We start from the raw sequence: 27579 nt of genomic DNA on the forward strand, positions 1-27579 counted from the left end.
ATGCGCCGTATTTGATAGCTTGCTGCAAGACCTCACACCGTGCACATCTACTGCAGGTGGGTTACCAGTTATCGGACCCGGAGCAACATCCCCCAAAAACCCGAAGAGGAGAGTCCTGGCCCCTAGCCCTGCCAGTGTAGCAGAAATGATGAGGATGATGATGCAGCAGCAGCCGTTCTTCTCTGCGTCAGTAGCTTAATGTTGTTCGTGTGTAATTTACGTTGAGTAGGCTAACCACGTTATTACATTAATGCATGTAAGGTGAACTAGCAAACATCATCATAGTTACATGCGGCTGTCTTCTTGTTTGATGGCAGATACTCCCTTCACCCTGGACAAAAAGGCTAAAATGACCAAAGAAAAAGTGGAAAACAGTTAAACATGAGAGGTTTTTGGACAAAGTTTGTGTTTTTTCCCATTGATTAAGCACTGCTTCCAGCCAAGAGTGATACCATATATGCCCCATAGCTGCAGAAAAGGCTAACATGGTTATCTTTTTACAAAAAAACAGCTGAACATGAGAGGTTTTTGGACAAAGTTGGTGTTCTCCATTCTTTAAGCACCGGTTTGAGCACCGGTTTGAGCACCGGCACCGTTTCAAAAGTACCGGTTTGGCACCGGTATCGGATAAAACCTAAACGATACCCATCCCTAGTAAAGACATTTCTCCAAATGCTGAATTACACCTTCAGACAGTCAAATTGAAAAGACAACTCTTTCCACACTAAGGTTCTTTTTTGATATGATCTTGTAGAAATGTATTTGTTTAGATCTTACCAACAGCCACTGCGCAGATGAGCCAGACTAACTTCATCTTTTCTACTGGTCTTTTCCACAGAATGGTAGAAAATGATAAAGGCTAAGGAGGAGTCAGAAAATGAGGAGGGCCCACGCAGTTTGAATTAATTTTTGAGAGGAGTCCTTCTACACATCACGTGCATGGCTTCGGTTTTGACTGAATTATGTATTGACAGAAATATACAGTTTAAATGTTATGAACTTGTTAACTTTGTGCGCCACTTTGTGACTCCTGACTCTGAAAAGTTGAAATATAGGTATAAATAATTGTCTATTGTTTGCTAAAATTCAGATTCTCACAGTTTTTAGGTCTTTTTGTTAATATTTTATGAATAATCACAAAGCATCCAACCACCGCAGAGTCATCAGAAAACCTCTGAAGATGGAGGTCTCTGTGCAGTGGCTGAAGTCTGTGGTGTTGAGGGTGAAGAGGGAGAGGACGGTCCCTTGTGGTGCCCCTGTGTTGCTGATTACCTTGTCAGACACACACTGTGGATGACGCACATATTGTGGTCTTCCTGTCAGCTAATCAACAATCCAGGACACCAGAGAATTGTTGATTATATTTGACTAATCTCTGAGAAGTCCAGTTTCCTGCTTCAAATTTGGGTATATTTGTCTTATAAATGCCTAAATAAAAAATAAATAAATAAAAAAATAGAATTCTTAGTTTTTCTAAAACATTTCTTTTCTTGTTTTCATGAAGCCATCAACTTAAAAAAAAATTTCCTTTCACTTTTACAGTTATCCTTCTGTCACTCGTCTCCACCCACTCCACCTCGCCTCTCTTGTTCACCGTGTGCTGCCTTGGATAGTGATGGCTGACACCAGGTATTTAAACTCATCTACCTTTGCTACCTCTGCTTCTTGTGACTTGTTAACTTACAGATGAAATGAAGCAGTGTAAGGCAGTGTAGTGCTTCCACTGTGAAAATGGGACGTCTTCTTTCTAAAGAGTTTGTTATATAAATAAATGTAGTCAAACACATGTACGAGATGAAGGACGCAGAAACATCAGTTAGGGTGAAATTTTTATTACGGTCTGTGTTGTACACAAAATTAATTCAAGTTTGTGCAAATGTTTTGGTGCCATTCAAAATTCTGCTTTGCACTTGAATAAACATTTAATCATCCAACTGGCACAGGAGTGCGGAGGCTTTGGATATCCAGTAGTCGCTGGGTCGCTGGGAGGGAAGCATTACTGTCACCACAAAATGAGTTGAGTGACCTGAAGGGAGAGAGACATGAAGGGTGAGGAAACAATCTGAGCAAACATCCTTTTTCTTTCTTTTTTTGACATTGTATGTTGGTAACAGGGACGTGCGCTGTATCCCACCAAAACTCCCAGCAATGCCCAAAAACTAACTCTTGGCCTTATGATAGTATAAAATGTGTCATGACTTTAAATGTAAAAAGGTTTCCAGGGAGTGACTTTGGATACCTCAGGTGTGTACCTGTGGTGGACAGAGTGCCAGCTCTGGCTGAGGTCTTGTACAGAGGAGCGTGGTAGAGGTCAGGCTCTGGGACGTAGTTCTGCTGTGGCTCAAAGTGCACCACCGGCAGCATGGCGTTCATAACCCGAGGCAGCGCATCATCAATCACCATGCCGACATCACCCCAGCGACAGGCATCCATGAACATGCCGTGAACAAGTACACCGTCCTGTGGCTCAGGGAACTGTTTTAACAAGTAACCATATTAAAGGAATTACCTTTTTGCTTTACTTTTCCTTTTTACTGACAAACTCTTGAAACAAAGTAAATACAAAGACTTTCTTTTTGCAGGTTGTGCCTTTTCAGAAAAAATGGTGGTTTCTATAGCTGCAAAGCCAGAAACTAAAACAAAGAACATGTGGCTTTGCTTTTATCAGATGTATCCAGAGCTTTTTATTCTTTAAGGATTTCATTTTCATGAACAGAGATTTAAAGAAGAGTTGGCAAGATGTTTGCTGGGGTTGATATTCACTATTTATGACGCTTAAGAGGGCATCGATCTGATATCTCATCAGGAAATAAACTCAGTATTTTAAAAAAGAAAACAATACTGGTGGCTGTACTGCCCTCCAGATTCACACCGGAGTCAAGTATAACAACCTTACTAAAGAAATCAGTATGTAGTCCAATCAAAAATAATGGATAACAGATTTAATTTGATCATTTAGGATACATTTGCTCTGTGGTGCTAACTTTGAGACCATCAGATCAGATTTAGAGATTCAGGATAAAGTAATGTCACAAAAACATTAATCAATTAATACAAGAATTAGAGACATATATCAAATAGGTCATGATCTCAGGTTCCTACAACTTTCTAATTCACATTTTACATTGACCACTTCAAATGCTTGCCTAAAAACAAAACAAGCTAGTGGTCATATTAATGGTAAAAGCATTTATCTTCAGCCCGCTAGGTTTGTTTTGCTTCCAAGGACTAACTGAAATCATGCAAACACAAACACAATTTAAAAACATAATTGATAACATAACTGATTTTGTGTGAAAATGTAAGAAGTTTGAATAAAATATTGCACATAAAAACCAAACTGATGTAGTGTTTTAGATTGCATCTTGAGATTGTTGATCTGCTCTTCCACATTAGCTCTCCTGCTATTAGCCAGAAAAATAGCATCTTAAAGTACTGCTAATATTTGAAGGGCTGGAGAAAAGAATATTTGTGCCCTTTTTTTAAGCACTACTGAAAGCATTACTAAGAGCACTGCTCCTCTTACAGTACCTCCTCATCCATCTTCAGTTTTGCACCAATGGGAAGAGTGCGTAGAGCCTCACAGACTGCTTCCTCATCCCTGTACGCCGGCACCACGCTGAAGCGGAAATTAAGCTCCTCAATAGGCAAACTGTAACGCCGGGCATGATTCTGCAACACTCCTACAGGCCATCAAAGACACAAGAGCATTGAAACAAGTCACTGTGCTGTTTAGCAAAATCTACCAATAAACACACATTTAATTAATATCTCTCTTTTAAACTTAATTCATTTATTTTTACACTGTATACTTGAAAGAGTAGTCAGAGTGATCATTGTAATCCTCAAGCTCAGCTCTAAAAGTTTGCCTTACTGTTAGTGTTCATTAAAAAACATAGAGCATGTTTCAGTGTGTTACCAGTAAGAAAGCCTTGAGGGAAGAAGAACCCAGAGATCCAAAGTGATTTGGGCTGACCACGTGTGATCCAAGTCTTGCAAGAGAGGAAAAGAGAAGCAGAGATGCAATTAAAATATATGTATCTTTAAATGACAATTTCTTTATGCAGTATCTTCTTCTTTTATTCGATATAGTGCATTACAGGCATCCTATTACTGACGGGACCTGAAGTGACCCAGTGAATCAGTTTACATTGGATTCTGTTTCCTAAGATAATCAGCATGTGGAGTGTGACTCAGTGTTTATCCACTGCTGTATAAACTAATAGGACTTTACCCCGTTTGTGCTTGTTTAAGTGAATTATAGTGACTGTACGATACACATGTTCAGAGCAGACTTAAGGAAGAGCAGCTTAAATCAGGGGAACCAAACCCTAAACCAGGATGTGCAGGAAGGGAGAAAGATGAACTCAGAATGTACATGTGTTATTACAGTTTTCCAACCTAATGAGGTAACACACAAATCAAATGTGTGCAAAAGTACATATGCATGCACACAGACACACACACACGTGCACACATGCACACACTCGAACCAATAAAATACAGCCAATATGCCAGACCTGAGCTAGAAAAAGACTTCTATTCTAATCCAATTTCCCCCACATAATTTATGTTGGCTTTATAAAGACACATTTCACACAAACTTCTATAATTCCTCTGGACTGAACTTGAAAACGTGTGTGTTTTTGTTAATATCTGTATGCAAACCTGGATAAAGGAGGTTCTGAGAGTCAAGTCTCTGACCCAAGAAGACAGCGGTTTGAGGGAATGGTAGGCAGAGTTTGCCCAGTGGGTGGGGACCTGGTTGTTCAGAAAGCTTGTGTAGATTCGGTCCATTTCCTCTGACATCACAACGAGACCTGCTATTGCCTTTTGCAGAGTGATAAGAGACATCTACGAAAAAGAAAGTGAGAATAACACATCGCAGTAACGACAGATTCCGAGAAATGTTATTTCTGAAACTACACAGAACGCATATTTTTGATTGTTTAGGTTTTTTTGTTTTTGAATTTTCCTCTAAGATCAAGTAAATAAACTATAATCCAAAGAAAAGAACTCCTGAAGTGGTCATGAGATGATCTCCACCAATTAAATGTGTGTGGTTTTTACGTCACCCTGAGAACTTTAAGCAAGTCAGGGCTCTAGAGTGCGACCAATTTGGTCGCAAATGTGACCAAATTTTTCAGTGGTGCGACTAAAAAAAAAATTTGGTTGCACCGGTGCGACCAACTGTTCAGGTAGCAAAAAAAAAAAAAAAAAAATCTGCAACCTTCCCTGTGGTCAACAACAGACACACGTTATGCCCCTATCGTGGACTAAACCAATCAGAGATAGTAAGGGGCGGGACCTCTCTGATTGGCCGTGGTCCAGTTGAAAGCGCAGGTGGAAGTGGGAGGTGAGTAGCTTGAATAAAGCGATATCAATTCATTAAATCCTGAATCGACTTAAATATAACTGTGTTTTGCCAGAAACGCCAGATTCTCAGATTAAAGCTCACAAAACCATTTCAACAACAACCAAACAGCAGATGAGAGCAGGTACACGGATTCCACACAAAGACGTAAACACAGAGCGGACCCGACGCATCAGAATCAGCTTTGTCTTTCTCGGCTTTCTCACCCGACGGCCCGCAGACGGACACGCTGTCGGAGCTTAGCGATTCTGATGCGTCCGGTCCGCGCTGTGATTACGTCTTTTTGCGCTGATTCTGAGCTGCAGGTTTTGTCTCTCCAACCAAAATTCACCGAGCCAGCAGCAAAAGAAGCAGCAAACTGCGCTTCACATTTGATCAATGTCGTCATGAATTTTGCTGTTTTGCTTCCACGACTATTAAACTCACACTCCATGCACAGCTAGCTCTCTCTATCTCTCTCTGTACTTCAAGAACAGTTCCCCGTCTCCGATCTCTGTTTTCTGTATTATTCATTCGCTTATTACCCACCAGTCTACCGTTGTTTACAGCGCTGTCGGCTGCTGTCTTTTTCTTTTCTTTTTCTTTTTTTCACTTAAATGACCTCGGACAAGAAAGCCTATTTTTCTGTTGTTCAATACTGAAGAAATTTAAACTTTATATGCAGAACATTGTAGAATATTTTTAAGGTTATCTGCCATAAAAAGCCAGACCAGGAAAATCTCCTTCATGTTTCTGTGTTTTATTCTCAGTTACTTTCACACAAAGGCATCTGCTGTGATGTTCACAATTCTGATGAAGTCAGTACTGATAAATGATCAGAATTATAATATTTCTGACTGTCTGAGGCTAAGTTGAATCGAATCGGGACTTTGAAAACCAGAATCAAATGGATTATAGAAATCAGTGATGATACCCAGCCCTAGTGAGCAGCCTAGGCACGACAGAAGTGGATGTAGCTGTAATAGGAAAAGAACTATTGCTAACTTTTCTGTTAAGTTAAGGCCTGATCCTTCTGAAATTCATAGCCAGTGCTCTGACACGGTGTCATCAATCTTTGAAAGCTGAAAAAGCACAGTGTATCCAGAAAAACACATTATATTATATAAATTATTATAAAATTTGTGTGCGCCTAACTTTTGTGCCGGTACGCCTAACTTTTTAAAGTTAGAGGTGTAAGAGGTGTCCAGAAGGCCTCCTGGATGTGGATGAGTAGTGGCTCTACTCTGAGCCCCTCCCCAACTCCTCATCCTATGTCTGAGACTGAGCTTAGACACCCTTTATAAGACAGCTCATTTCCACTGCTTGTATCTGCAGTCTTAAACTTGAACTTGTTCATTTGAGGAAGCAACTCGTCCTCAAACTGAAGAGGACAATCCACCCTTGTCTGGCAGAGAACCACATGGCTGAACTGTCCCAGTGCAAGTTGCAGATTATTGCTTGGTGCAGTCAAATTGACGGCATCATCCACAAAAAGCAGAGATGATCCTAAAAACCTTCCACTACTTGGCTTACAGAAGACAGAAGCTACTGACTATTAAAAATAAAAATAAAAACCCAACCAGCTATATATGTCTATAACTCAGATGTCACAGCCTGGTGAACAAAACAAAGACATTTTGTGAGCCATGTTGGAGGGACCTCTAACCAACATGTCATTATAGAGATTAGCCAGGTCAACTGGAGGGTTTTCCACAAACTCCTTCCCCAGGTTGACAATCACAAACTCAGTTGCTGCAAAAACCACCTGGATGGAAAAAGAGGATATAAGTCACAGAAAAGCTGGGAAAAATTGACCAAGCTTTGGCGGTGATGGGAAAGCTCCGCGGAGAGCTATAAACCCATGTCATTTATTTATTTTTACTGAGATCCTTTCTTTAATACTGACAAAAGTTACACTTTTTTAAAATGATCCTCTTCACCTGGAAAACAATCATGAAAACCTCAGTAAATATCTTTCCCCGGACTTCATCCAGGCTCACCTTCTCTTCCATGAAGCTCTTGATAAGAACTAGTTTCTGGAAAGATCCCAATCGCTCATTCCAGTAGCCTTTCATCTCCTGTTTCTCCTTTTTGGACTCCTCGAGAGAAGGCAACTCTGACACATAGCCTTTCCATTTTTCTGGATTTAAAGATGCTTCAAAATGCCCTATAAGAGAAAAAGAGTTCTATGGAATCAGACATAGGATTTGTACATAGTTTGGTAAGTTAATGATAAGAATGATTAGAACACCTCTTTATAAAAATGAAAAATGACAGAGTGTATGTAGGTCAAACATTCTAGTTTTATATTTAAAGTAACATGCTGACATATACAGATCCTTATCAGCTCAACAACAATAACAATGGGGATAGGGTACCTAGCTTAATATGGATATGGGTTCTAGTGATTTCTTTGGAGATGCCCTTGAAACAAGGCAGTGTGTCCTCCAGCTCACAACATGTCTGCCAGTAAAAATCACTTAGCCATGGCACATCTGGTCGCTCTGGATACTCCTGGAAGATGCAGAAAAAGAAAGTTTATGGCCACAAATTTAGTAGACATATTGTTATCGACTGGTTTTAAGTAAAGAGAAAGTTAACTAGAATTATAAAAGAGTGAGGGGATGATGACGAATGGTTTCTATGACAAGCAGCAGCTTTAAAAAGTAAAAATGACAATTTAATCTGAAATACTTGGGATCACTAAAAAATTTCTTGTTTCTCATTCAAACATTGCTTTTGTTGAAGAATGACCAACTAAGATTACACCTGCAGGCACCCCACTAGTCAGATGTATTCAGTGTTTACTCGGCTTAACAGCTTTCAGATATTTGGGTGATGAGTCTGAAAATCCGCTTCTATACACCTGTGTAAATATTTCATTAAAATCCCTTATACTTAATGATTTGATTAATCATTGCTCCCTTTTAGCGTATCCAATCAAACTACTATTATTTTATTTTGGTTTTTAAAAAGCTTGCTTTTTGTCAGAAACATACATTTCCATGTTACTCCAAACCTTTGAACAGTAAATGCCTAAGAGGCAATAAACGGGAGACCTAAAACAGAGGTGTAGGAGAAAGAAGAACAGAACTAGCATGAGGACTGTGACTGCTAACAATCAGTGCCTCCAGTCTAGTGGCATAAAAAACAAATGGTGGGTTAACACCATCACTATATACTTTTTAACCTCCTAACACCTGCACTCTTCCACAGCAGCATTTTTAATTTCTCTTTGATATTTGGGCTGATTGGGACCTGATGAATGTAAAAACAAAGAATTGCCAGATTTTTTTTTCACCTAATTTTTGTTCCTAAGAAAAATGAGAGCCACGTATCAGGATATTCATATAAAATTTCGATAGAACAGTAGCAGTATAATGTTCTCGTAAGTGGATATCAGGCCCCTGTAGAGCAAAATTGAGTATTTTGGTCTAAATAACCCAAAATGTGATGTCCACATATGTGGACGCAGGTCCTAGGAGGTTATAAAAAAACATGAGCATAATCATAGGAAATCTTTTTTTTAGTTAATTATTTTATTCATTATTGCTTTTATCAAGCTGAACTTCTATGGCTGGATTTCCCACCTCACCTTTTTCAGTGAAGAAGCTCCTTTTAGGAAGCGCCACCATTCCCCATCAGAGATCTCGCCACGCTGCCTCATGATTTCTACGCATAACATAAAGCTGTAGATAAGCTTGTGTTGCTCGAAGAGTCCACGTGACACATTAATGTAGGAGTTTAGCAAGATTTGATTCAGGAGGATCTGAAGGCGCTCTTCTAGCACAGTACTCTGCTCTGATGTCTCGATGGTGGAATTAATGAGCTGAAGATGAAGGAAGAAATAAACAAAAAAGAGAGAAAAAAAAGAAAATACTTACTTTAAATGGGTACTTACACATTTTCATTAAACATTCCTGCACAAGTAGCTTTGTAAATCTGAGAGTAAAGCCCAGCTCTTTTTTCCCTCACCTGTTTAAAGTACTTGAGTGAGAACTGGTACATACGATCGATCTCCGACAGACTGGCAATGACAAAGTACAAAACAGATCCTCGAGTGGCCACAGGCCTGTAGCGCTCCCTCGCAGAGTTTATCATCAGCTCAGTTGCTTCTGCCTCTTCCAGACGGTGCTTTATGGCCTGTGAAGTCACCTGGAGACAAGAGGATGCAAAAAATCATGGAAATAAACAGGATGAACATCAGAAAAACAGGAAAGGTTAAAAAAAAGTCCCCTAGACCAGTAATCCATGTGTGCACGTAGGGCATCCACTTGAGCTCATCAGGATCAACATAAACCATTCCACAGCGACTTACTGTGGCTGGAGATGCCACAGCCAAGTCCTGAACCTGCAAATACACATTATGAAGACGACTTAAGATTTACAAGCTTCTATTATAAGAGAGTCCATTATAAACCAGCTTCATATTCTTAGTAAAGCATTAAATGTTTATTCTTGAGCTCATGTTTAAGACCCTGCAAATTAATTTATAATCCAATTTACTGTCAACAAAAGTGATCCAGTTCCACTTTCACTCTGTTTGGCTCTAACCTCAAACACTATGTGTATGGATGGAGTAAGTTTGATTCGCTCGCTGTTGGCCAAACAGAGCATCTTGTTGTCATCCAATACAGTGTTCATGTTCTCGATCCAAAGGGCATCAACTGGTCCATCACAGACAACCCACTTGTGGTCATCACTAGTGTCACTGACTGCGTCACGGACACTCAGTGCCATCAGTCCATCACGCCACTCCAGTGTCAAAGTATTAATCTGAGAGGATGACACGACACAAAAGTTAAATAAATAACTGCAGTGAGAGAAAAGGAAATACTGCTGATGCCAGATTTAGTCTCCTGTGTGCTGTACCTCTCCATAGAGCTCTCCCATTGAGACAGATTTTGGATTGAGCACATAGGTCTTGACAGGCTGATAGAAGGGGTTGACAGCCTGGTGCCCTTTGAGATGGAGGGTCTCCAGAGTGTCTGCCAGGATGGTGTAGACAGTGGTCTTACCTCCACCACTTGGTCCAACCAACATAACTCCATGGCGAACTAACATGGTCTCATAAAGCTGGATCACCTAATAGGAAGATAAGAGGAACAGGCTTTTTAAATACTCAAAATATTTGTGATCTTTTAAAAAGATTTATGTCTGCAGCTGGAATTAACTGAGCTGAAGTGTCTGTCTTGGAATATTTTCCACTTGTACTCTACCTTCTTAGTCATGCTATCCAACGGTTGAAGGCTTCGCTTAACCAGAGACTCCACAATGGTTGAGTGTAGCACACCATAGTCATGTTCAGGGATACAAACACCAGGAAACAGGTCTGACAGGATACCACTGGAAAGGAATGGAAGATTGCCATGAACATAAACATACAGATATATATATATAAAAAAAAGAAAGAAGAGGCACCATACAAACTCTTACGTTTAGAACTTAATGTTCTTACTGTTATCGTGCAGTTTAACAAGAAATAACAAAGCTACTTCAGCTGCTCCCTTATTCACCACGGTGGGTAGCTCCACATGTTTAATTTGGCAGAGGACACAACCCCAAAAGGATTTGTGTCTGCGCCCAGGGTTGTAATAAGGATCTTTCGCTTGTCAGGAAAATGTATAAATCCCTCTGCTGCAGAGTAGGGCTGGGCCATATTATACCGTTAATACCGGTATAATGTTAGGCAACGATAGGAAAATGAAATATCGCGATAGAATATGAGTAAAACGCGCATGCGCAGTGCCTTTGCTTTCATGCGCACATGGCCGATTGTTGAGTGAAACAGATGAACCAGAATTGGTTTGTAAAAATGCTGAAACTTCAGTGATGTGGAACTGGTTTGGTGTTTGTCCGTCAGATACACGACAAAGCACATTTTTTTGCAGAACATGCAAGCGGCCGTCGTTATATTTGTCGGACTAAGATGCTCTTAAATCTGGGAGTAATCTGGGTCCTAAACTCCGTATGCCTCAGGTCAAACGAACACTGCAGCATCACTGAGAGTTAAAAACTATCTAAATTCTTTCATCTTTAATAAAACGATCAGCGTTGCTGCTTTACCAGGTGTAACTATGAAGTTTAACTTCCAGGCATCCATGAAAACAAAATTTATTACATTTAACGGAGTTAGAAGTTAGCAGGAAGCTAGCGGAAGTTAGCTCGCTAGTTTCGCTAGTTACCTAAACATGATATAGCATGTTCTGACTGAGAGATTTCTGAAAAAATTCAAACGTCCAGCTCTGCTATCACTTCCAACATAAATGAAGACAGGAAACTAAACAGCAGTGACGTTTGTAGGGTTACTGAAGTTGGGCTAGCTGGTATATAATGATGTGCTACGTGATCGCTAGCGACACAGCTATGTTAGCATAACATAAACAGTGAAGCTGCAGGATGAACGCTAACACTTTTCCACTTATAAAAGTTAACGTGAAGGTTCCTGATGGTTAGAGACAAATGCAATCGCATGGCAGGATGCTGTAAACGGACCAAACTTCAGTCAGGAGAACAACTGAGATAATCCATCCACAATACCAGGTTAGTCATTAATATACTGCAACAACATGGGAATAGAGCAGCTGCCAGAGAATTCAACATTAATGAATCAATGGTACAGAAGTGGAGGAAGCAAGAAGAATGAGTTTAATAAAGTTTGATTTATCTGACTGCTTTGTTTCACTTAATGTGCCTTATAATCCCGTGCACCTTATGGTCCGAAAAATACGTACTGCACACTGCAGTTTAATGTTGCAAAGCACCTCTTTTTAACTTCAGTGGATATGATACATGGTTATGCTCAGGATATGTCATCATCGCAAAAAGATAGGTTGTCTTTTTGCACTAGTAATGTTGTGGAGTTGTATTTTGTCTCACATCAATTATATCGTCAGTTATATCGTTATCGCAAATTTTCAAATATATATCGTGATAAATATTTTTGGCCATATCGCCCTGCTCTACTACAGAGCAAGAAACAGTCCCTTACAATGTCAGATAGACTTACCCAAACAGCATGGCATCATCAGTGAGGAACTTTGGCAGGTTGGAGTCTCTCAGTGCTCTAATTAGAACCACATCCTCACTAAGGTGAGGGTTCTCTCTCTTCAGTGATCTACGAGCAAACATTAAAAATTATATGGATTTCTTTGTGACCTAAACATTTTTTTATATTTAACCTCCTAAGACCCGAACTCTTCCACGGCATGCACTTTTAATTTCTCTTTGATTTTTGGGCTGATTGGGGCCTGATGATGGAAAAACAAAGAATAACAGATTTTTTTTTTTTTACCTTATTTTTGTTTTTAAGAAAAATGAGAGCCACATATGAGGACATTCGTTTAAAATTTTGATAGAACAGTAGCAGTATAATGTCCTCGTAAGTGGACATCAGGCCCCTGTAGAGCAAAATTCAGTATTTTGGTCTAAATAACCCAAAATGTGATGTCCACATATGTGGACGCCAGGTCCTAGGAGGTTAATATTGCAGAGTCACTCCAGGTTTGCAAATAATTGCTAAACAATGAAAATAGTTCTGTGTTAGTAATGGGCATCCTAAAATCTGTCTTTTGTCTGTATATTGGTCATATTCACAAAAAAATTTATAAAATATAAATAAATAAAATAAAGTCTGATTCTGATTCTAAGCTCTTAGCCTCTAATCTGAGTAATCGCCAGTATCACTGCTCTTATTGTGGACAGCAGCACTTTGTCTTGAAAAGCAAATTATCTACTTAAAATGTGAAACATGTCACAGTAAACATAATGTACATGTAGCTTTGGAATACACAAAAGCTAAACATATCCATGTATATGTGTGTGAGACTATTTAAAATCACAGCAATCACAGAAAGACATTTCAGAGAAGATGGTTGTCTGCCCTGATTATTCAATGCATATGTGTCCGTGTAATGCTCTGACCCTGCCATGACCAGGACAGATTTGACAGCTCTCATCCCAAAGTCATAGTGGTCCTGCTGGGACAGTTGCTCTGAGCACAGCTTGTACATCTGGGTCATCTTCCTTGCAAGGGTTTTACTAGACTCAAATCCTTCTGAGTACAAAATCACCTGGATGGAGAACAGAGGAACAGTTATAGCAATACAAATGCAGCTGAGCTTAAGTCAATAAAAGAGGGAAAATGATAGCTTATTTTGTGGAGAAATTTCAGAGAATTTAGAATAAGACACATAAACACACAAACTGGAAGTTACCTCTGCAATAAGAGCATAGTTTGGAACCATCATTGCTATTGGTCTAAAGAGAGCTTTAAGGTTGTTGGGTAATTCTGTTCTTCCAGCATAGCCTGGGTTGGGTTGGACGGGTGTCCAGCCACCACCCATTCCTCTCTAGACTTCTTCTGGTAGTCTTCAATGGCAGCCTCGCTGAGCTGTCGCAGTGAGGAGAACATAGCCTCCTCCACTTTGCAAAGCCAGTCTTCCACATTTCCCTGTGCTTTCAGACCTTTAGCTAAACCCACCTTCAAGCACAGAACCACAGAATCAGTTCGGGTTGAGGATTTGATTACAGCTCTTGTTGCTTGTTATGGTATTTTGTAATTTACACCTGAGCAAAGACTGGAGTTTGTCATGCGAATAAGAAAACGCAGAGCAGCAAACAGATGTCAACAAAAGAATTCTTGTAAAACAAATGTCCATGATAACATCACCTTTCATTTCTTATTATGCTTCTAGTTTTGGGTGCAAACTAAGACTTGGGATGTCCCTTTTATGCCTTAATTGGTACTTGCTAAGTCCTTGCACTTGAGATAGTTCTTACTATACTAAGATGGTTGCCAAGTGAGAGAGAAGTAGTATTTATTAAAGAGAGCTCAAATTATAAAATCCACACTTGCATTAAAAATTACATATACTTTGTGATTAGGATATAATATTATCTGTAAGACTGTTCTCTTAGATTTTGTGCATGTGAGCTTCTTGCTTTCAAATGACTGGATACCTAAGAATCATATCTCACTTGTATCTCAATGACTGGTTCAATGTAGGAATTCTAACCTGCCAAATGAGTAAAAAACATCAGAAAGATTTTTGTTGTTGTTTTTCCTCTCTACTTTATAACAAAGACCTAAAGAGAGAATAACATGCAGAATAAAACAGAGACAATAATGACCAGATGACTGAAGGTTCCTCAAGCCTGACCTTTTCTCCCTCAGGGGACACCATATTCAGGATGTCTGTGCTATATATGGTCTTCTGCTCTCCACCATCCACAATTTCTGAAGCACCAGAAGGTTCTTCAGGCAATAAAGCAAACTCCAGTTGAGTGATGGCATCAAAACACTTCCTGAGGTGAAGCTGCACTGCCTGAGGGTTACGTGTCTGAGCAAGAATCTTTAGCAGTTCATCATTGGATAAGAAGTAAAACCTGTAAGTCACAGACAAAAGGTACATAGCACAGCATGCAAACAATCTAACAATAATGTTTGTCATTTTCTAAAAACAAAAAATGTAAAATGTAAAGAATTAGACATTAAGAAACTAGAGATTGTCTTTGAAACATATCTAAATGAAGGAAAAAAAAACATTGCCATGATCTTCAATTAGATGTCGATAGACTAAACATAGCTGCAATTATGTAACGCAAATTGTTGCATGGTCTCAGGCATGCTTTCAAAATTTACTTTTGCGGCATCCACAAATAATATTTCAAACTCTGCATCTTTAATTGCATTTAAAAATTAAACATGCTGCCGATTTCTGGGCCTGAGATTTTTAAAACGGTCCATTCAAAATTTGTGTAAATTCAAAATTTACAGTGCTGTTGTAGAAGTCTCAAAAACTCAAAGAATGCACAAAACTTGCATATCAAATATGATATACTTGGTGTGGTGGAATAAGGGATTTTAAAATCGCATACAACCATTTTTATTTACACAACAGAAAACATCAAATGTCACAACAAATTTTAAAAAAGTGAGGACAGGGCCGTGTTTATGACTGTGTAGCATCCCATCTTATTTTAACTGGGATGTCTGGGAACTGAAGATACTAGTTGCTGGTGTCTGGTGCTGACAGCATTGTTTTTCCATTCTTATCTGAGGCTTCTAGCTGCAGTACAATGTAAAGGCCTGCTTTTCTCTCATGTAACAAACAAACAAATCATGTGTACATAGTACCTTGGGAAGATGACTCTCTTGGACTCCAGGTAAGCTTCCAGACACTTCTGTATCTCATCCAAAAGAGCATTGTTCTCCTGCAAAGTCTCCAACAGACCTGTTTTGGATAAAACAACAGGCTTGTATGCAGTGTCAACATAGTCGCCTTCATGAATGCATGTGTTTGCATGTACAGTAATTCTGCCTTCATCTTTCAGCATTAACATCCCTACAATGCTGTTTCCATGCATCCTGTTTGGTCACTGTGGCGTGGTGTGGCCTGTGGTGCCGCTGCAGGGGCACCGCAGACCACACAGACGACACCTGAGCGACATCCGCAATCATGCCTCACCGGCTTAAAGTCTGAACTGGGTCCTGTCTGTCTTTTGTTGTTGTTGTGGGTGATGTGCTCAGCTGTGAGCTGCAAAGCTGCAGCCGTGTGTGTAAAACAGCAACCATGAAAATAAAGAATGCTGAAAAGATAAGATAAGATAAAACTTTATTAATCCCTCGGGTGGGTTCCTCTGGGAAATTCTGTTTCCAAAAGCACAGCACCGACAGAAGTTACAGAAATATATTATATATATACACACACACACATACACACACACACACACACATATATAAATACAGAGACATATATAAATAAAATATACGAAGGGGATAAATAGAATAAATAGGAATAAAAATAAAAATACAAGTGAATTGCACATTTCAAGTATGGAGTCTATTGCACCGTTGACTATTAACAAAAGTATTGCACAGTGAGGTGAAGAGGCACTACAGCTTAGTTGTTCCCCCCTCCTTTGTCCTCCTGTCTCTCCTCCCTCTCCCCTCCAGAGAGGAGTTAAACAGTCTGATGGCGTGTGGGACAAAGGAGTTTTTAAGTCTGTTAGTTCTTGTCTTGGGGAGAAGCAACCTGTCACTGAACAGATTCTTCTGGTTGTTAATGGCCGTGTGCAGAGGATGCCCAGCATTGTCCATAATGTCCAGCAGTTTCTTTAGTGTCCTTTTCTCTGCCACTGTCACCAGAGTGTCCAGCTTCATGCCGACCACAGAGCCAGCCTTCCTGATCAGTTTCCTGATTAGTTTCTCCAGCCTGGATGAGTCCTTCTTTGCTGTGCTGCTCCCCCAGCACACCACAGCATAGAAAAGTACTCCAGCAACCACTGACTGGTAAAACATCCTCAGGAGCTTCCTGCAGATGTTAAAAGACCTCAGCCTCCTGAGGAAGTACAGTCGGCTTTGGGCTTTTTTATACAGGTGCTCTGTGTTGCATGACCAGTCCAGTTTGTTGTCCACCCACAGCCCGAGGTACTTGTACTTGTTGACCACCTCCACCTCCTCCCCCTCTATCTGAACCGGCAGTGGACCTTCTCTGGACCTCCCGAAGTCCACAACCAGTTCCTTAGTCTTTGAGGTGTTGAGTTGCAGGTGGTTTGTGTGACTCCATGCGACAAAGTTCCTCACCAGACTTCTGTACTCCTCTTCCTGATCATCCCAGATACACCCCATGATGGCCGTGTCGTCTGCAAACTTCTGAATGTGGCATAATTCAGAGTTGTAGCAGAAGTCAGAGGTGTACAGGGTGAAGAGAAGAGGGGACAGCACAGTTCCCTGTGGTGCTCCTGTGCTGCTGACCACAGTGTCAGACGTGATGTCCTTCAGCCTGACGTACTGTGGTCTGTCGGTGAGGTAGTCGGAGATCCAAGCCACCAGGCAGGGGTCCACCTCCATCCTGTTCAGTTTTTCCTGGAGCAGACAGGGCCGGATGGTATTAAAGGCACTGGAAAAGTCAAGAAACAGGATCCTGACCGTGCCTTTTCCCCCATCCAGGTGTGAGTGGGCTCTGTGTAGGAGGTACAGGATGGCATCCTCCACTCCGACACCCGCCTTGTATGCAAACTGTAGTGGGTCCTGGGCATGTTGTACCTGTGGTCGGAGGAGGTTGAGGAAGAGCCGCTCTAGAGTCTTCATAAGATGTGACGTCAGTGCCACCGGTCGGAAGTCATTCAGCTCATTGGGCCGGTTCCTTTTGGGGACCGGGACGATGCAGGATGTCTTCCATAGGGCGGGCACTCTCCCCAGTCGCAGACTGAGATTGAAGACTCGTTGTAGCGGCTCCCCAAGTTCAGCAGCACACGCCTTTAGCATCCTAGGACACACCTTGTCTGGGCCTGCTGCCTTTCTGGGGCGAAGCTTCCTCAGTTGTCTCCTGACCTGATCCACTGTGACACTGGGAGATGTTTGGGAGGAGGGGGGGGAAGAAAACCGCTGAAACACAGTCGCGTCTGTCATGAATCATTTACAGTCACATACCAGTCTGTGTGGCTGCATCAAAAGCATTGGGCATCCAGTTAACTTTAGCCATGATCTCTTTCCAGGACTTGTCAACTTTAAGAAACATTTCTGACTCAGCAGGCAGCTGTCTCTTTATGTCTGGAGCCAAAAAGATACTTTCTAGGTATAACCAGTTCCATTGACATGTAAGCCACTCCTCCTAGAAAGGAAAATAAGAATTGTAGAAACACAGTGAGCAGACAGAGTATTTAAAATGCATAGGAATTAATGAAAAAGACAAAAAACTCAACAATGTTCCCTTAAACCATCTACTGAATTCAGTAAACTGTGAAAAATCATATATTTTACAAGTATTTTGTTTTATTTTCTGTAGCCACTAAGGAAAGCCAATGTGAATGAAACTGGATCTGCATTTAAGAAGGCAAACCTTTATTACAGCTGAACCAGTTTCACTTAGAAATAAACTTAGTTTTTTAAAAGACTTTACCAATGTTTGGTTAAAAAGGATCAGCTGTGTCAGCAATTTCTTGACCCTCCCCTTGATGGGAGCTACATAGTGTGAGGATGCCACTGCGCCCACACTGATAATGCTGTCATCCAGGAGTACCTTCACACATAAATAAACACAGAGGGATGAAACAAACATTTAGAGATACTGAAACACTGGTGATGTTTTACAATAACTGCATGAAAGTGCAACTCATCACAACCTGAATATCATCCGTGCCTCCCAAGATAAAGACATCCTTAGTGTCACCATGAGACAGCACAGTAAACTCTGTGTTCTTCCACAAATCCTCCACCTGCAAGACCCATTAGGAGTGCTTCATCAACACGCAGTAACTACAAGGAATTTCTTAAATATCGTTTTGCATGCATGTTTATTCTCCCACAAACATGAATTTCCAGAGGGAGAGTAGATATTGTGTTTGCTAAATCTGACACTGCAGCAAAAACAGCTAACCTGTCTATGGTGGAAACATCTGCTGCATTAGACCTCTCATGCTATTATAGTTACAGCCATGTAAAATGTAGTATCTTGTCTTGTTAATTGGTTAAGCAAACATAGCTAACTGTTTCTTCCCTTTTACACTAATAGATTAGCATTTTTTCACTGAAATCAAGTAACATTTGAGTGACTTTTACTCATATTTGGGTATAAAATGGGGGGGGGGGTAGTATATTAAATAGAGAGATATGTAAATGTAACTTCTACTGTAGTACTTTTAATGAGATATAATATCTGTATAAATAGTTATATTTAACCCACATACCTTTGTGATAATGGTCTCCACTGATGCCTCACCTGAAGCTTGTCCTGAAACCTAAAAGTTAATATTTGTGTCAGTTCCTAAGGAGTTTGCCATAACTATAGTTGCAATTTAATGATGAGCCGATAAATTTGGGATCTCTAATCAATCTGTAACTTTTATTAGGCATTAGGATGTGTTGTGTACTCAGTAGTACCCAGAGTCTCCTAAGCAGAACAAGCAAATCTCATATTATATACATTTTACCTCCTGAATCTCCTTGCCATATGAGAAAACACTGAGCTCCTCTAAACCAGCTATGCTAAGTTCATCCACATTGAGGTCAGTCCCCACCAAAGACTCCAAAGTCTTCCAATGTTCCGGTTTCAGACATGGGTTACGAAGATCAGTGATCACAGGCAGCTAAAAAAAGAACACATAAATACCACTTGGGCAGTCACAAAAACAGTCTATTACTTTCAGCCCATATTTTAATGTGCTATGATTTTATAAAGAGGCTGCTGGCAACATTATCTATGCCACAAAAAACATGAGATATTTCATGACACTTTTTTCTACCCACTCTGTGCATCATCACGTCCACCTTGTTCTTCAGACAGGGAACTATATTGTTACGTGGCAGACCCTTCTCAAGCTGGTTGACGTACTTGTTGTATTTGTTGACTTGTGAGCTAAACTGCTCCATGTCCAGTTGTTGAAGTGTGGTCTAGTGATGGATAAAATGAAAGAACACAGTAGAGCTAATGGCATTCATTTATAAACTGTACTTTATAGTGTATGCATGGACAGACTTGCAATACAGTGGAGGAAATAATCATTTAATCCCCTGCTAAATTAGTAACTTGGCTCACTTACAAAGAAATCAACAGTGTCTTGTTTTATGGAGAGAGACGGAATATCATCTAAATATCCATATAAATAAACAGTGCATAAAAGTTATAAATTATTTTGCATGTAATTAATTGAACTCATTAAGTGAAAGTATTTGTTCCCAAAGAAAAACATAACTTTGTACTTTACAGAGAAACCTTTGTTGGTAAGCACAGCGGTAAGATTTTTCTCGTAATTTATCACCAGGTTTGCACACAGGAGGGATTTTGGCCCACTTCTCTTTAATGGAAAACTCCTAAAAGATTCAGAGGTATCTTAACAGTCGCATGGCTGTTCCTTCCATAGATTTTTCTATCGGGATTCAGGTCAACAGACTGAATTGGCCATTCAATAACATTAATGTGCTTCCTATTTAGCTGCTCCATTGTTGCCTTGGTGGTATGTTAGGGTCATTGTCATGCTGGAAGGTCCCTCCACAGTGTTCTTCAGTGTTCTGGCTGAGGGAACTAAATTTCCAAGATTTTGTGTATAGGGCCCTGTCCCAGCTTGATATTACTTTTATCCAACCACAGCAATTTCTTCAAAGTCTTCTCTCAATCATTTAAATGTATCTGTGATTGATTGCAATCTTAGTGCACGCAGTGGATCAACAGGAGTCAGGCTGGATTTTAGGGGATCAAATATTTATATCACAAAATGACATGCAAATCGATTTATAATTTTGATGTAATGTGTCTGTGTGTGTGTTTAGATATATATTCTTGCTTGATATTCTGTTTCTCTATTAAATGAAAGTACCATATAAATTACAGACTGATAATTTCTTTGTAAGTGATGAAACTTACAAATTTAGCAGGTGGTGAAAGAATTACTTTCACTGCTGTAGATATAGAATTAAACATTTGCACCTCACCTCCTGCCATCCGTTCTGTAAAGGGTCCCATTGCTCCACAGAGGTCCAGAGCAACTGCATTAGCTTGAACATTGCCGTCAGCTGCTCCAATGACTCAAATCTGGTCACCTCCATCTTTATTAATTAAAAACAGAGAATGGGAGAGTAAGTTGTTTTCAGGTGGTCAGAAGTTTGGCTTACAAAATTAAAGTAACATGACCAGTTCTCTACTGTATCACTTTTTTAGCACACGTTGAAACGGTTATGGCCTGATCTACTTTCTATGAAATATGTTTACATTGAAAGAAGAAATACCTTGAATTTCTTCTGGTAGGCTATGCAGGAGGATGCTTTGGCCTGTAGCTTTTCTATGGAAATCTTGATCTCCCTCAACAGCAGATGCACTTGTGATGAATCAGCATTGATGTCTAGAATTTGTGCATCCTGCACATTGAAATCCACAAGCTTTTAATTATACCAAATGTAGTTGTTTTTTTTGTTTTGTTTTTTAAATTGTCCATTGACCATTAGTTAGCATTATTAAAAAGGAAAATAACAACAAAATTAAAAACAAAGCCATCATCTTTTTATACCTGCAATTTAAGCTGGATTTTCATGTCCTCCTGTTTGATTTCCTTTTGCAAGCAGCTGCACAACTTTTCCATAGTACCACTCCGCTGTAGCACTGCCTTTAGCATGACAGAGCTTAACGACTCAATAAAGGGTTCCAGTGCAGCAAACTTCACAAGATCTTCTGGTGGTGTGGGAACTGAGTACATGTTGATCAGATCGTACATTTCGGATACTGATTTCTGCTCTTCTTTTATTTCTATAATCTAGCAAAACGAAAATGGAAATATGGAGTCAAGTAAAGCAGAGAAAGGAAGCTGAGGAAAAAGAAAACAAGCTGCTGTTTTATTGGTTTATCGCATTTAATTATTAAACAGGAGCATCTCACCCTCTCTTGAATCTCATCCACAAATTTGAGAAAGTCAGCCAGCTGAGCTGTAGTAGAGGGACTGGACCCTAGTTTAACTTCGGCCTCACAAACTTCAGTCACTATGGCATCTACTTTCCTCTTAGCAAGTTGGGTGAGCATGTGATTGATGACCTGAAATCACATTTTATGGTCAAAAACATTTCCACATTTTTACACAAAAACAATCAAGAGTAAAATTTAGATGAAAAACAAAAAACAAAGCAATAATGGGAAAAAAATACATTTTAGTGGAATAACTTATTGAGTGTATTGCATGCATGTGCAGATAGGCTAATCCTAACCTCCAGATTTCGGAGGGAAGATGACACAAGCTTCTCTTTGAGCTGTCCTTTGTCCACAAGCAGTAAACCGAGATGTGTCTTCTGCTGAATACCTGCGGCTTCCTTTTGCTGTGTGGAGTATAACTTGAGTGCTTTTTCAAAGAAGGATAAATCTGTGAGACAAAATCAAGAATTATCAGCAAAAAAAGGAAATAACATGTATCTTGTGGTTTGTTTGCTTTTTGTAAACAAATCACAAGAACAATATGTTAACAAGTACAACTTGTTAACATATTGTTCTTCATGACTTTATTTTATTTTCTCCTATTCAGAAACATGTCCAATATCCCCATTTTGCCTTTTTAGACCGAACATTTTCCCAAGAATATTAAAAGCATTTATAATGTAAGGTGTTCTAAAATAAACATAACAACCATCAAACTAAGAATGAAAAAAAATGTTTAAAGAAAAATCATTATAGTATAGGCTACAACAATTGATTGACCCTGTACTGTTACCTAAACCTACAGTGATAAGAAAGATTCCATGTGTATATCATTACGTACACTGACTTTTACTTGTAGAGAGAACTCTGCCAAACTTGTGCAGAACAATTTAATTTGCTGAGAACAATCAAACTCTGGGGTCTATGATCCAAGCTATGGAACTGATTCACATCATAGATAAAGAGGCTTCAACAGAGAGTGGGATGAATATTGCTGCAAACTGACTGCTGGCTACAAGAAGAGAATAATCATTTTCTTAATGGAGTAGAAATAATAATATGTAATGGTCTCTGAAGGTATGTGAATTTGGTGACAGCTTGAAGTATTAAAAGACAAAATGAAATATGTTTTGTAAGGACACAATTGAAATCACACTGAGTCATATGGATCCTGTCAGGGCAGTAAACTATAAAACATTTCCATAACAAAAGAAAACGCATTAAAGAAAAGCAGCAGGCCAAGAAAGGACTGAAAGGACCAATGCAAAAGTTAAATAAATATTAAAAAGCATATTATGAGGGAGGACATTTGTCATATTTCAACGATACACCCAGTGACAACACATGAATGTGCTGTTTTTAAGTGTCCAATTATCTGGCAAATAAAACCTTTATCTTTTCAAAACAAAGAGAAAAAACACAGAAATTGACAGAAAGCTCTGACAGTGTTGATGCTGATGTACTGCACATTACCTTGATCCTGTCCCTGCAGTGCATCCAGATCCAAACTTTCATTCTCCTTGTAGATTCTCAGAAAGCGCTCAAACATGTGTGAGTACACGTTTGCAGCAGCAAATACAATCTGGAATGACCTCTGAAGGAGAAAAATACATCAGCTCAGTTCAAAGCTATCAGGACGCCATGAGACCTTAGGAAAACAACACAGTAAAAACACTCACCCGGATGCTTTATACTCAGGTAGACGTCATTGTTTAGGATAACTTCCAAAGAGGGTGCATTTTTATATTTATTTACCACCTTCCAGAAACATATAAAACATTCAAATAAAATCCCATATTAACTGCAAAGTAAAATTCAACATAACCATAATATTTCAATCATATCAAAAAATCTGACAATTTTAAGCATAAATATGAGGGCAGGTTGAAAATATGTTGAAATAGATTGAAAAACTTCACTAACCTCACCACTTTGAGGTTTAGTCACTGAATTAAAAATAGGATCTTTAGTAAGATCCTTAACTGACGTCACCATGTTCTCAAACTGCTTGATAAAATCTGCAACAGTCTCCTGTAGGAAATAGAAACATAATGTTGATGGGTATTTTCTGATTAGAAACAAAAAACTATACAGTGTAAAAACTAATCATACCTGGAAGTTCTCTTCAGAGGGTTTATAAGTCAAGCTGTTTGTGTCCAGGATCAACTCAGACATGAATACAGGATGGAATTGAGGAGCTTCTGACTTAATAGTCTCATGAAGATACATATATTGGCATAAACAAGAACGTGTTCTCTTGACATCTCGATTTCTCATGGCTACAGAAATAAATGCAGTATTTATACAGTTACTTGTACTGAATAATTCCCCTACCTTTTTATCCATCTCTTTTTCAGTACAGTCAGTGGCAGCGTCTGAGTCAAGGGTCCAGCTTTGAATGATGGCATTGCTGGTTGTTTGACCTGCCTGCACTTGCAGGAGAGTCAGTATTTCATCCACTGCATTCACTGCACAGCTGTGCAAGGTGGTGATAACCAAATAGTCAACAAGTCGAACAAAGCTGTGCAGGTGAGAAACAAAGACATTGTTAGTGTGACAGATGTGCTTGAGCCATGATTATCTGTTCTGTGTTTTTGCCATTTTGCTTATTTACTTATGTGAGTGTTTTGTTATTAAAACAAAAAAGTACAGTATGCTTAATATACAAATCAATACAGAAAACATATTACATTTTGGGAAGCAAAGAGAGAAATAAAATGCACCCACTGGATGACGTGGTTGAAGAAAAAAGACATGTTGGTCCCTGATGCGATGATCTTTTCTTGTTCTGTGACAAACCAGGCATGAACAGGCTTTGAACTTTGTGATCTACATCTGGATATACAAATCAACGTTCTCTATTGTGTCAAGACTATCTCTCCAACCTACATCCCCACAGCGCAGCATGGATACGCTTTAAGTACCTATAATGTGTGTAGTGTACGTAACATCAGCATGTCTGCTTAAATTGTAAGAAGAGAGCTGGTCAGCCCGACCTCTCCAGAGATGGCTGTTGTCTCCCCCTACACAAACTAGTGAAAAGCTTGGGTGCTTCACCAACCTGCTGTCGTAGCCATTTTTCCCACGTGGAATCTGGCCAGTCGCAGGAAAAGTCAGGCTGCTTTCATTCATTCTACCCAACTCACCACACAGTTACAAAAAAACATTGTGCTGTTGGCAATTGCTACCTGACTCTCAGAGTCACATTTCCACAGTTGCAGCGACAGAAAACTGCATCACACCCATAGTTTTTAGAACCTGTATAACATTAAGTATATGACGTGTGATTGTTACCCAAATTACTCCAGCACATTTCCCAGACAGAATATGGCTAGCCCAGTGGACGACACCTGTTTAAGTTGTAGAATAAATATGCCTATAGAGGGTGGCCATGGTAATTGTGTGCATTACTTAGGCCCAGACAGTGCCCATGTGGCTAGCAGGGGTCTAGCCTAATGCCTGAACTGCCTGAACAGCTGCATATGAGCCTATGGACACATGGAGTTCATATGGACTCTTAAATATGAAATATGTAAGACAGAGAGATGAAAGAGAACAGTTGGTTACATTGTAACCAGATTCTCAGAGTGAAGAGACTATCTCTCCAGTTCCAACCTGCTCAGAAAGGCCTTGAAACCAAGGTTAACCTATGTGGCTTATATAGCCACAGTGGCAAGTAGTTCATGGCCACCAGTGTGTGTCTTAAATAGTATCCACATCATGTACGCACCAACACGAGCTTTAGCATCCTTCAAGTAGCGGCCACAGGTATAAACTGTCTTCTCCTTTACTAGTTCATGAAACCTCTTCAGGTCGCTGTATGCCTGATAATAAGAAAGAAAGCAATAATGTAATAATAACCTTATAACCAATGTAAAGAAATAGACAATATCAGTATATACATACACATATACATACATATATGAAAAGTTCTTATACAACTGCACCTCTCGTAGTTGTTTGATCTTACTGTCCTGGAATTCCTGCAGTGTGTATGCATACTTTTTCTTCATGTGACAGAAGCCTGTTTCAATAAGTTGGCAGCACATTTTCCTAATATCCATCAGTGCAGGACTTAGATTCTGATTAACATAGACAAATGTAAAGAATATGATAAAAGAACCACACTCTTATTAAAATCTGTATAATTCAAAGACTTTCTCTCTCTGAAAATATTTCGAGATCACTAAAAACAGACCTCAATTTGTACATGCACATACTGGAATGACAATAAACAAATTTTTTTGTAGTGACTTCCTGGCCAAAGTCATCTTGTTGGCACGAACATTTCTGTGCCAGACATAGAAAGGTTTCCATAGTCTGTAACTCTTGATGGGAAGCCTTGGGAGAGGAGGGGTTGACATCACACCCTTTAAGGGCTGAGAAAAGAAGAGAGAAGTTAAATTTTCCAGTTATAGTGGCAATTATGACAGAAAATTGCTTTAGACATATTTTGGAACTACCTATTCACTGTACACTATAGATACTGTTTACTGATGTACTACAGCACTATATTGTTTTTTAATGTAAAATATGCTACCATGATCACAAATTCCTCAAACAAGCTTTATTTGTCACATACACAATCATACAGAGTACGATACGCAGTGAAATGTTTTGCGTCTGAGCTGCTGACAGGCTGCAGAAGTAGCCACACCATTCCAGGGCTTGGTTTTTAGCATGGGGGGGGGGTCTAACCAGGACCCTTACTTAATGGATACTGGGTGGAAATCGAACTTCCGACTCCCACTCCAAAGGTGTGTAGTGTTACCACTACATTATCAAGCTGCCTGAATATGTCAAGGGACCTCTTTTATGACACAGTAGTTACTTTAACTAACTTTAACTTATAAATACTAGACTAGAGTACTTTCTGTACTGTGTGTGCAATGCTTGCGACATCAGACAAGGACTGGTCACACAATATTTTAAAGGGCAAGCTTTTTTAAAATCATACCTATTAACTTCTCATACCTGTTGGACATTTTTAGTGGATGGCAGAGGAGGTAGGTGGACAGCTTCATGGTGCCTTTGTTTCAGATCTTTTGGTTTGGATGACTGCTCAGAGGCTTTTAAGTGTTGGAGACTCGGTTTCTTAGGTCTCACAAGTCTCTTTGGCACAACCTACATTAAAGGTAGGGCTGCACGATTTTGCATAAAATGAGAATCACGATTTTTGTGCTTAGAATTGAGATCACGATTCTCTCACGATTTTCTTTTCCAGTATAAATATTTCTTGCACTTATTAACTGCACATCAACTTCGTAACAGTTGAGACTGAACATAAAAACAATAAATAAACATAAAAATAACAAATGTCTCACATTTTGTCGTTGCCGCAAAATGTTGTACTGCTTGAAATTCCGTCTCCACCGTTGCTCGACACTGCGTGTGTAGAGCAGGTAGTGCAACAATAGAAAAATAGTTGCGGGACGGCACTGTGTAGCGTTTGTCTAGGCTGTTGATCGTTTTCCTAAATCCCTCGTTTTGCACAGTGTTGATGGAGCCATATCTTTGGTCAGGTGATAAGTGATGGCCTCCGTAATTTCTTTGTGCCTGCGGGAGTTCGACGGGTATGGGGAAGCGCTGTACAAGGTTCCCGTTATTGATGTTTGGGTGGTTGACCGGGACGGATTTTCTCCTGTCACTTTCTCGTCATCCCTGACCTGCTCTCCGTTGTTTTTTCCCTGCTAATTTTAGCAGCCAGCTTCTGTATCACGTGGTATAAGGCTCCGCCCTTGTCATTTGTTGAGCAGGAAGAGTGAGCGCTTGTTTTCATGCAGATTACGTCCCGGATCAAAATGCGGTACAATAGTCCTCGTCTTTTTT

The 27579-nt window shown here is 39.7% G+C and overlaps 1 protein-coding gene across 1 annotated transcript; it reads right to left on the minus strand.

Annotated features, from left to right (window-relative positions):
• Positions 1-1829: 1829 nt before the first annotated feature.
• On the minus strand, positions 1830-23506 carry LOC146362353 (dynein axonemal heavy chain 6-like). The gene is made up of 31 exons (XM_084920118.1): positions 23430-23506; positions 23224-23344; positions 22047-22198; positions 21724-21876; positions 21359-21601; positions 21081-21209; positions 20787-20900; positions 19605-19748; positions 19289-19444; positions 19046-19096; positions 18482-18574; positions 18259-18378; positions 17784-17970; positions 15492-15588; positions 14515-14740; positions 13570-13704; positions 13277-13425; positions 12363-12470; positions 10573-10699; positions 10226-10438; positions 9842-10129; positions 9615-9704; positions 9329-9526; positions 8949-9182; positions 7732-7867; positions 7354-7520; positions 4553-4854; positions 3920-4041; positions 3532-3683; positions 2253-2475; positions 1830-2026 (listed from the first exon to the last, which is right to left on the minus strand). Exons 2-31 carry the CDS (start codon positions 23297-23299, stop codon positions 1923-1925), a joined length of 4689 nt encoding a protein of 1562 aa, XP_084776244.1. The 5' UTR covers positions 23300-23344; positions 23430-23506; the 3' UTR covers positions 1830-1922.
• Between the last annotated feature and the right edge of the window lie 4073 nt (positions 23507-27579).

Source organism: Perissodus microlepis, chromosome 22 (assembly GCF_051167445.1).
Source record: "Perissodus microlepis isolate ML-2025 ecotype Zambia chromosome 22, ASM5116744v1, whole genome shotgun sequence".
In the NCBI taxonomy this organism is placed as follows: domain Eukaryota; kingdom Metazoa; phylum Chordata; class Actinopteri; order Cichliformes; family Cichlidae; genus Perissodus; species Perissodus microlepis.

Excerpts from the sequence above, each read along its gene's own strand:
- LOC146362353 (XM_084920118.1), bottom strand. The coding sequence starts at position 23,299 with ATGTTTGAGCGCTTTCTGAGAATCTACAAGGAGAATGAAAGTTTGGAT. Across the intron at positions 21,210-21,358 it reads AAATCCAGCTTAAATTGCAG|GATGCACAAATTCTAGACAT; the intron begins GTATAAAAAGAT and ends TTCAATGTGCAG. Across the intron at positions 9,183-9,328 it reads CACTCAAGTACTTTAAACAG|CTCATTAATTCCACCATCGA; the intron begins GTGAGGGAAAAA and ends CTTCATCTTCAG.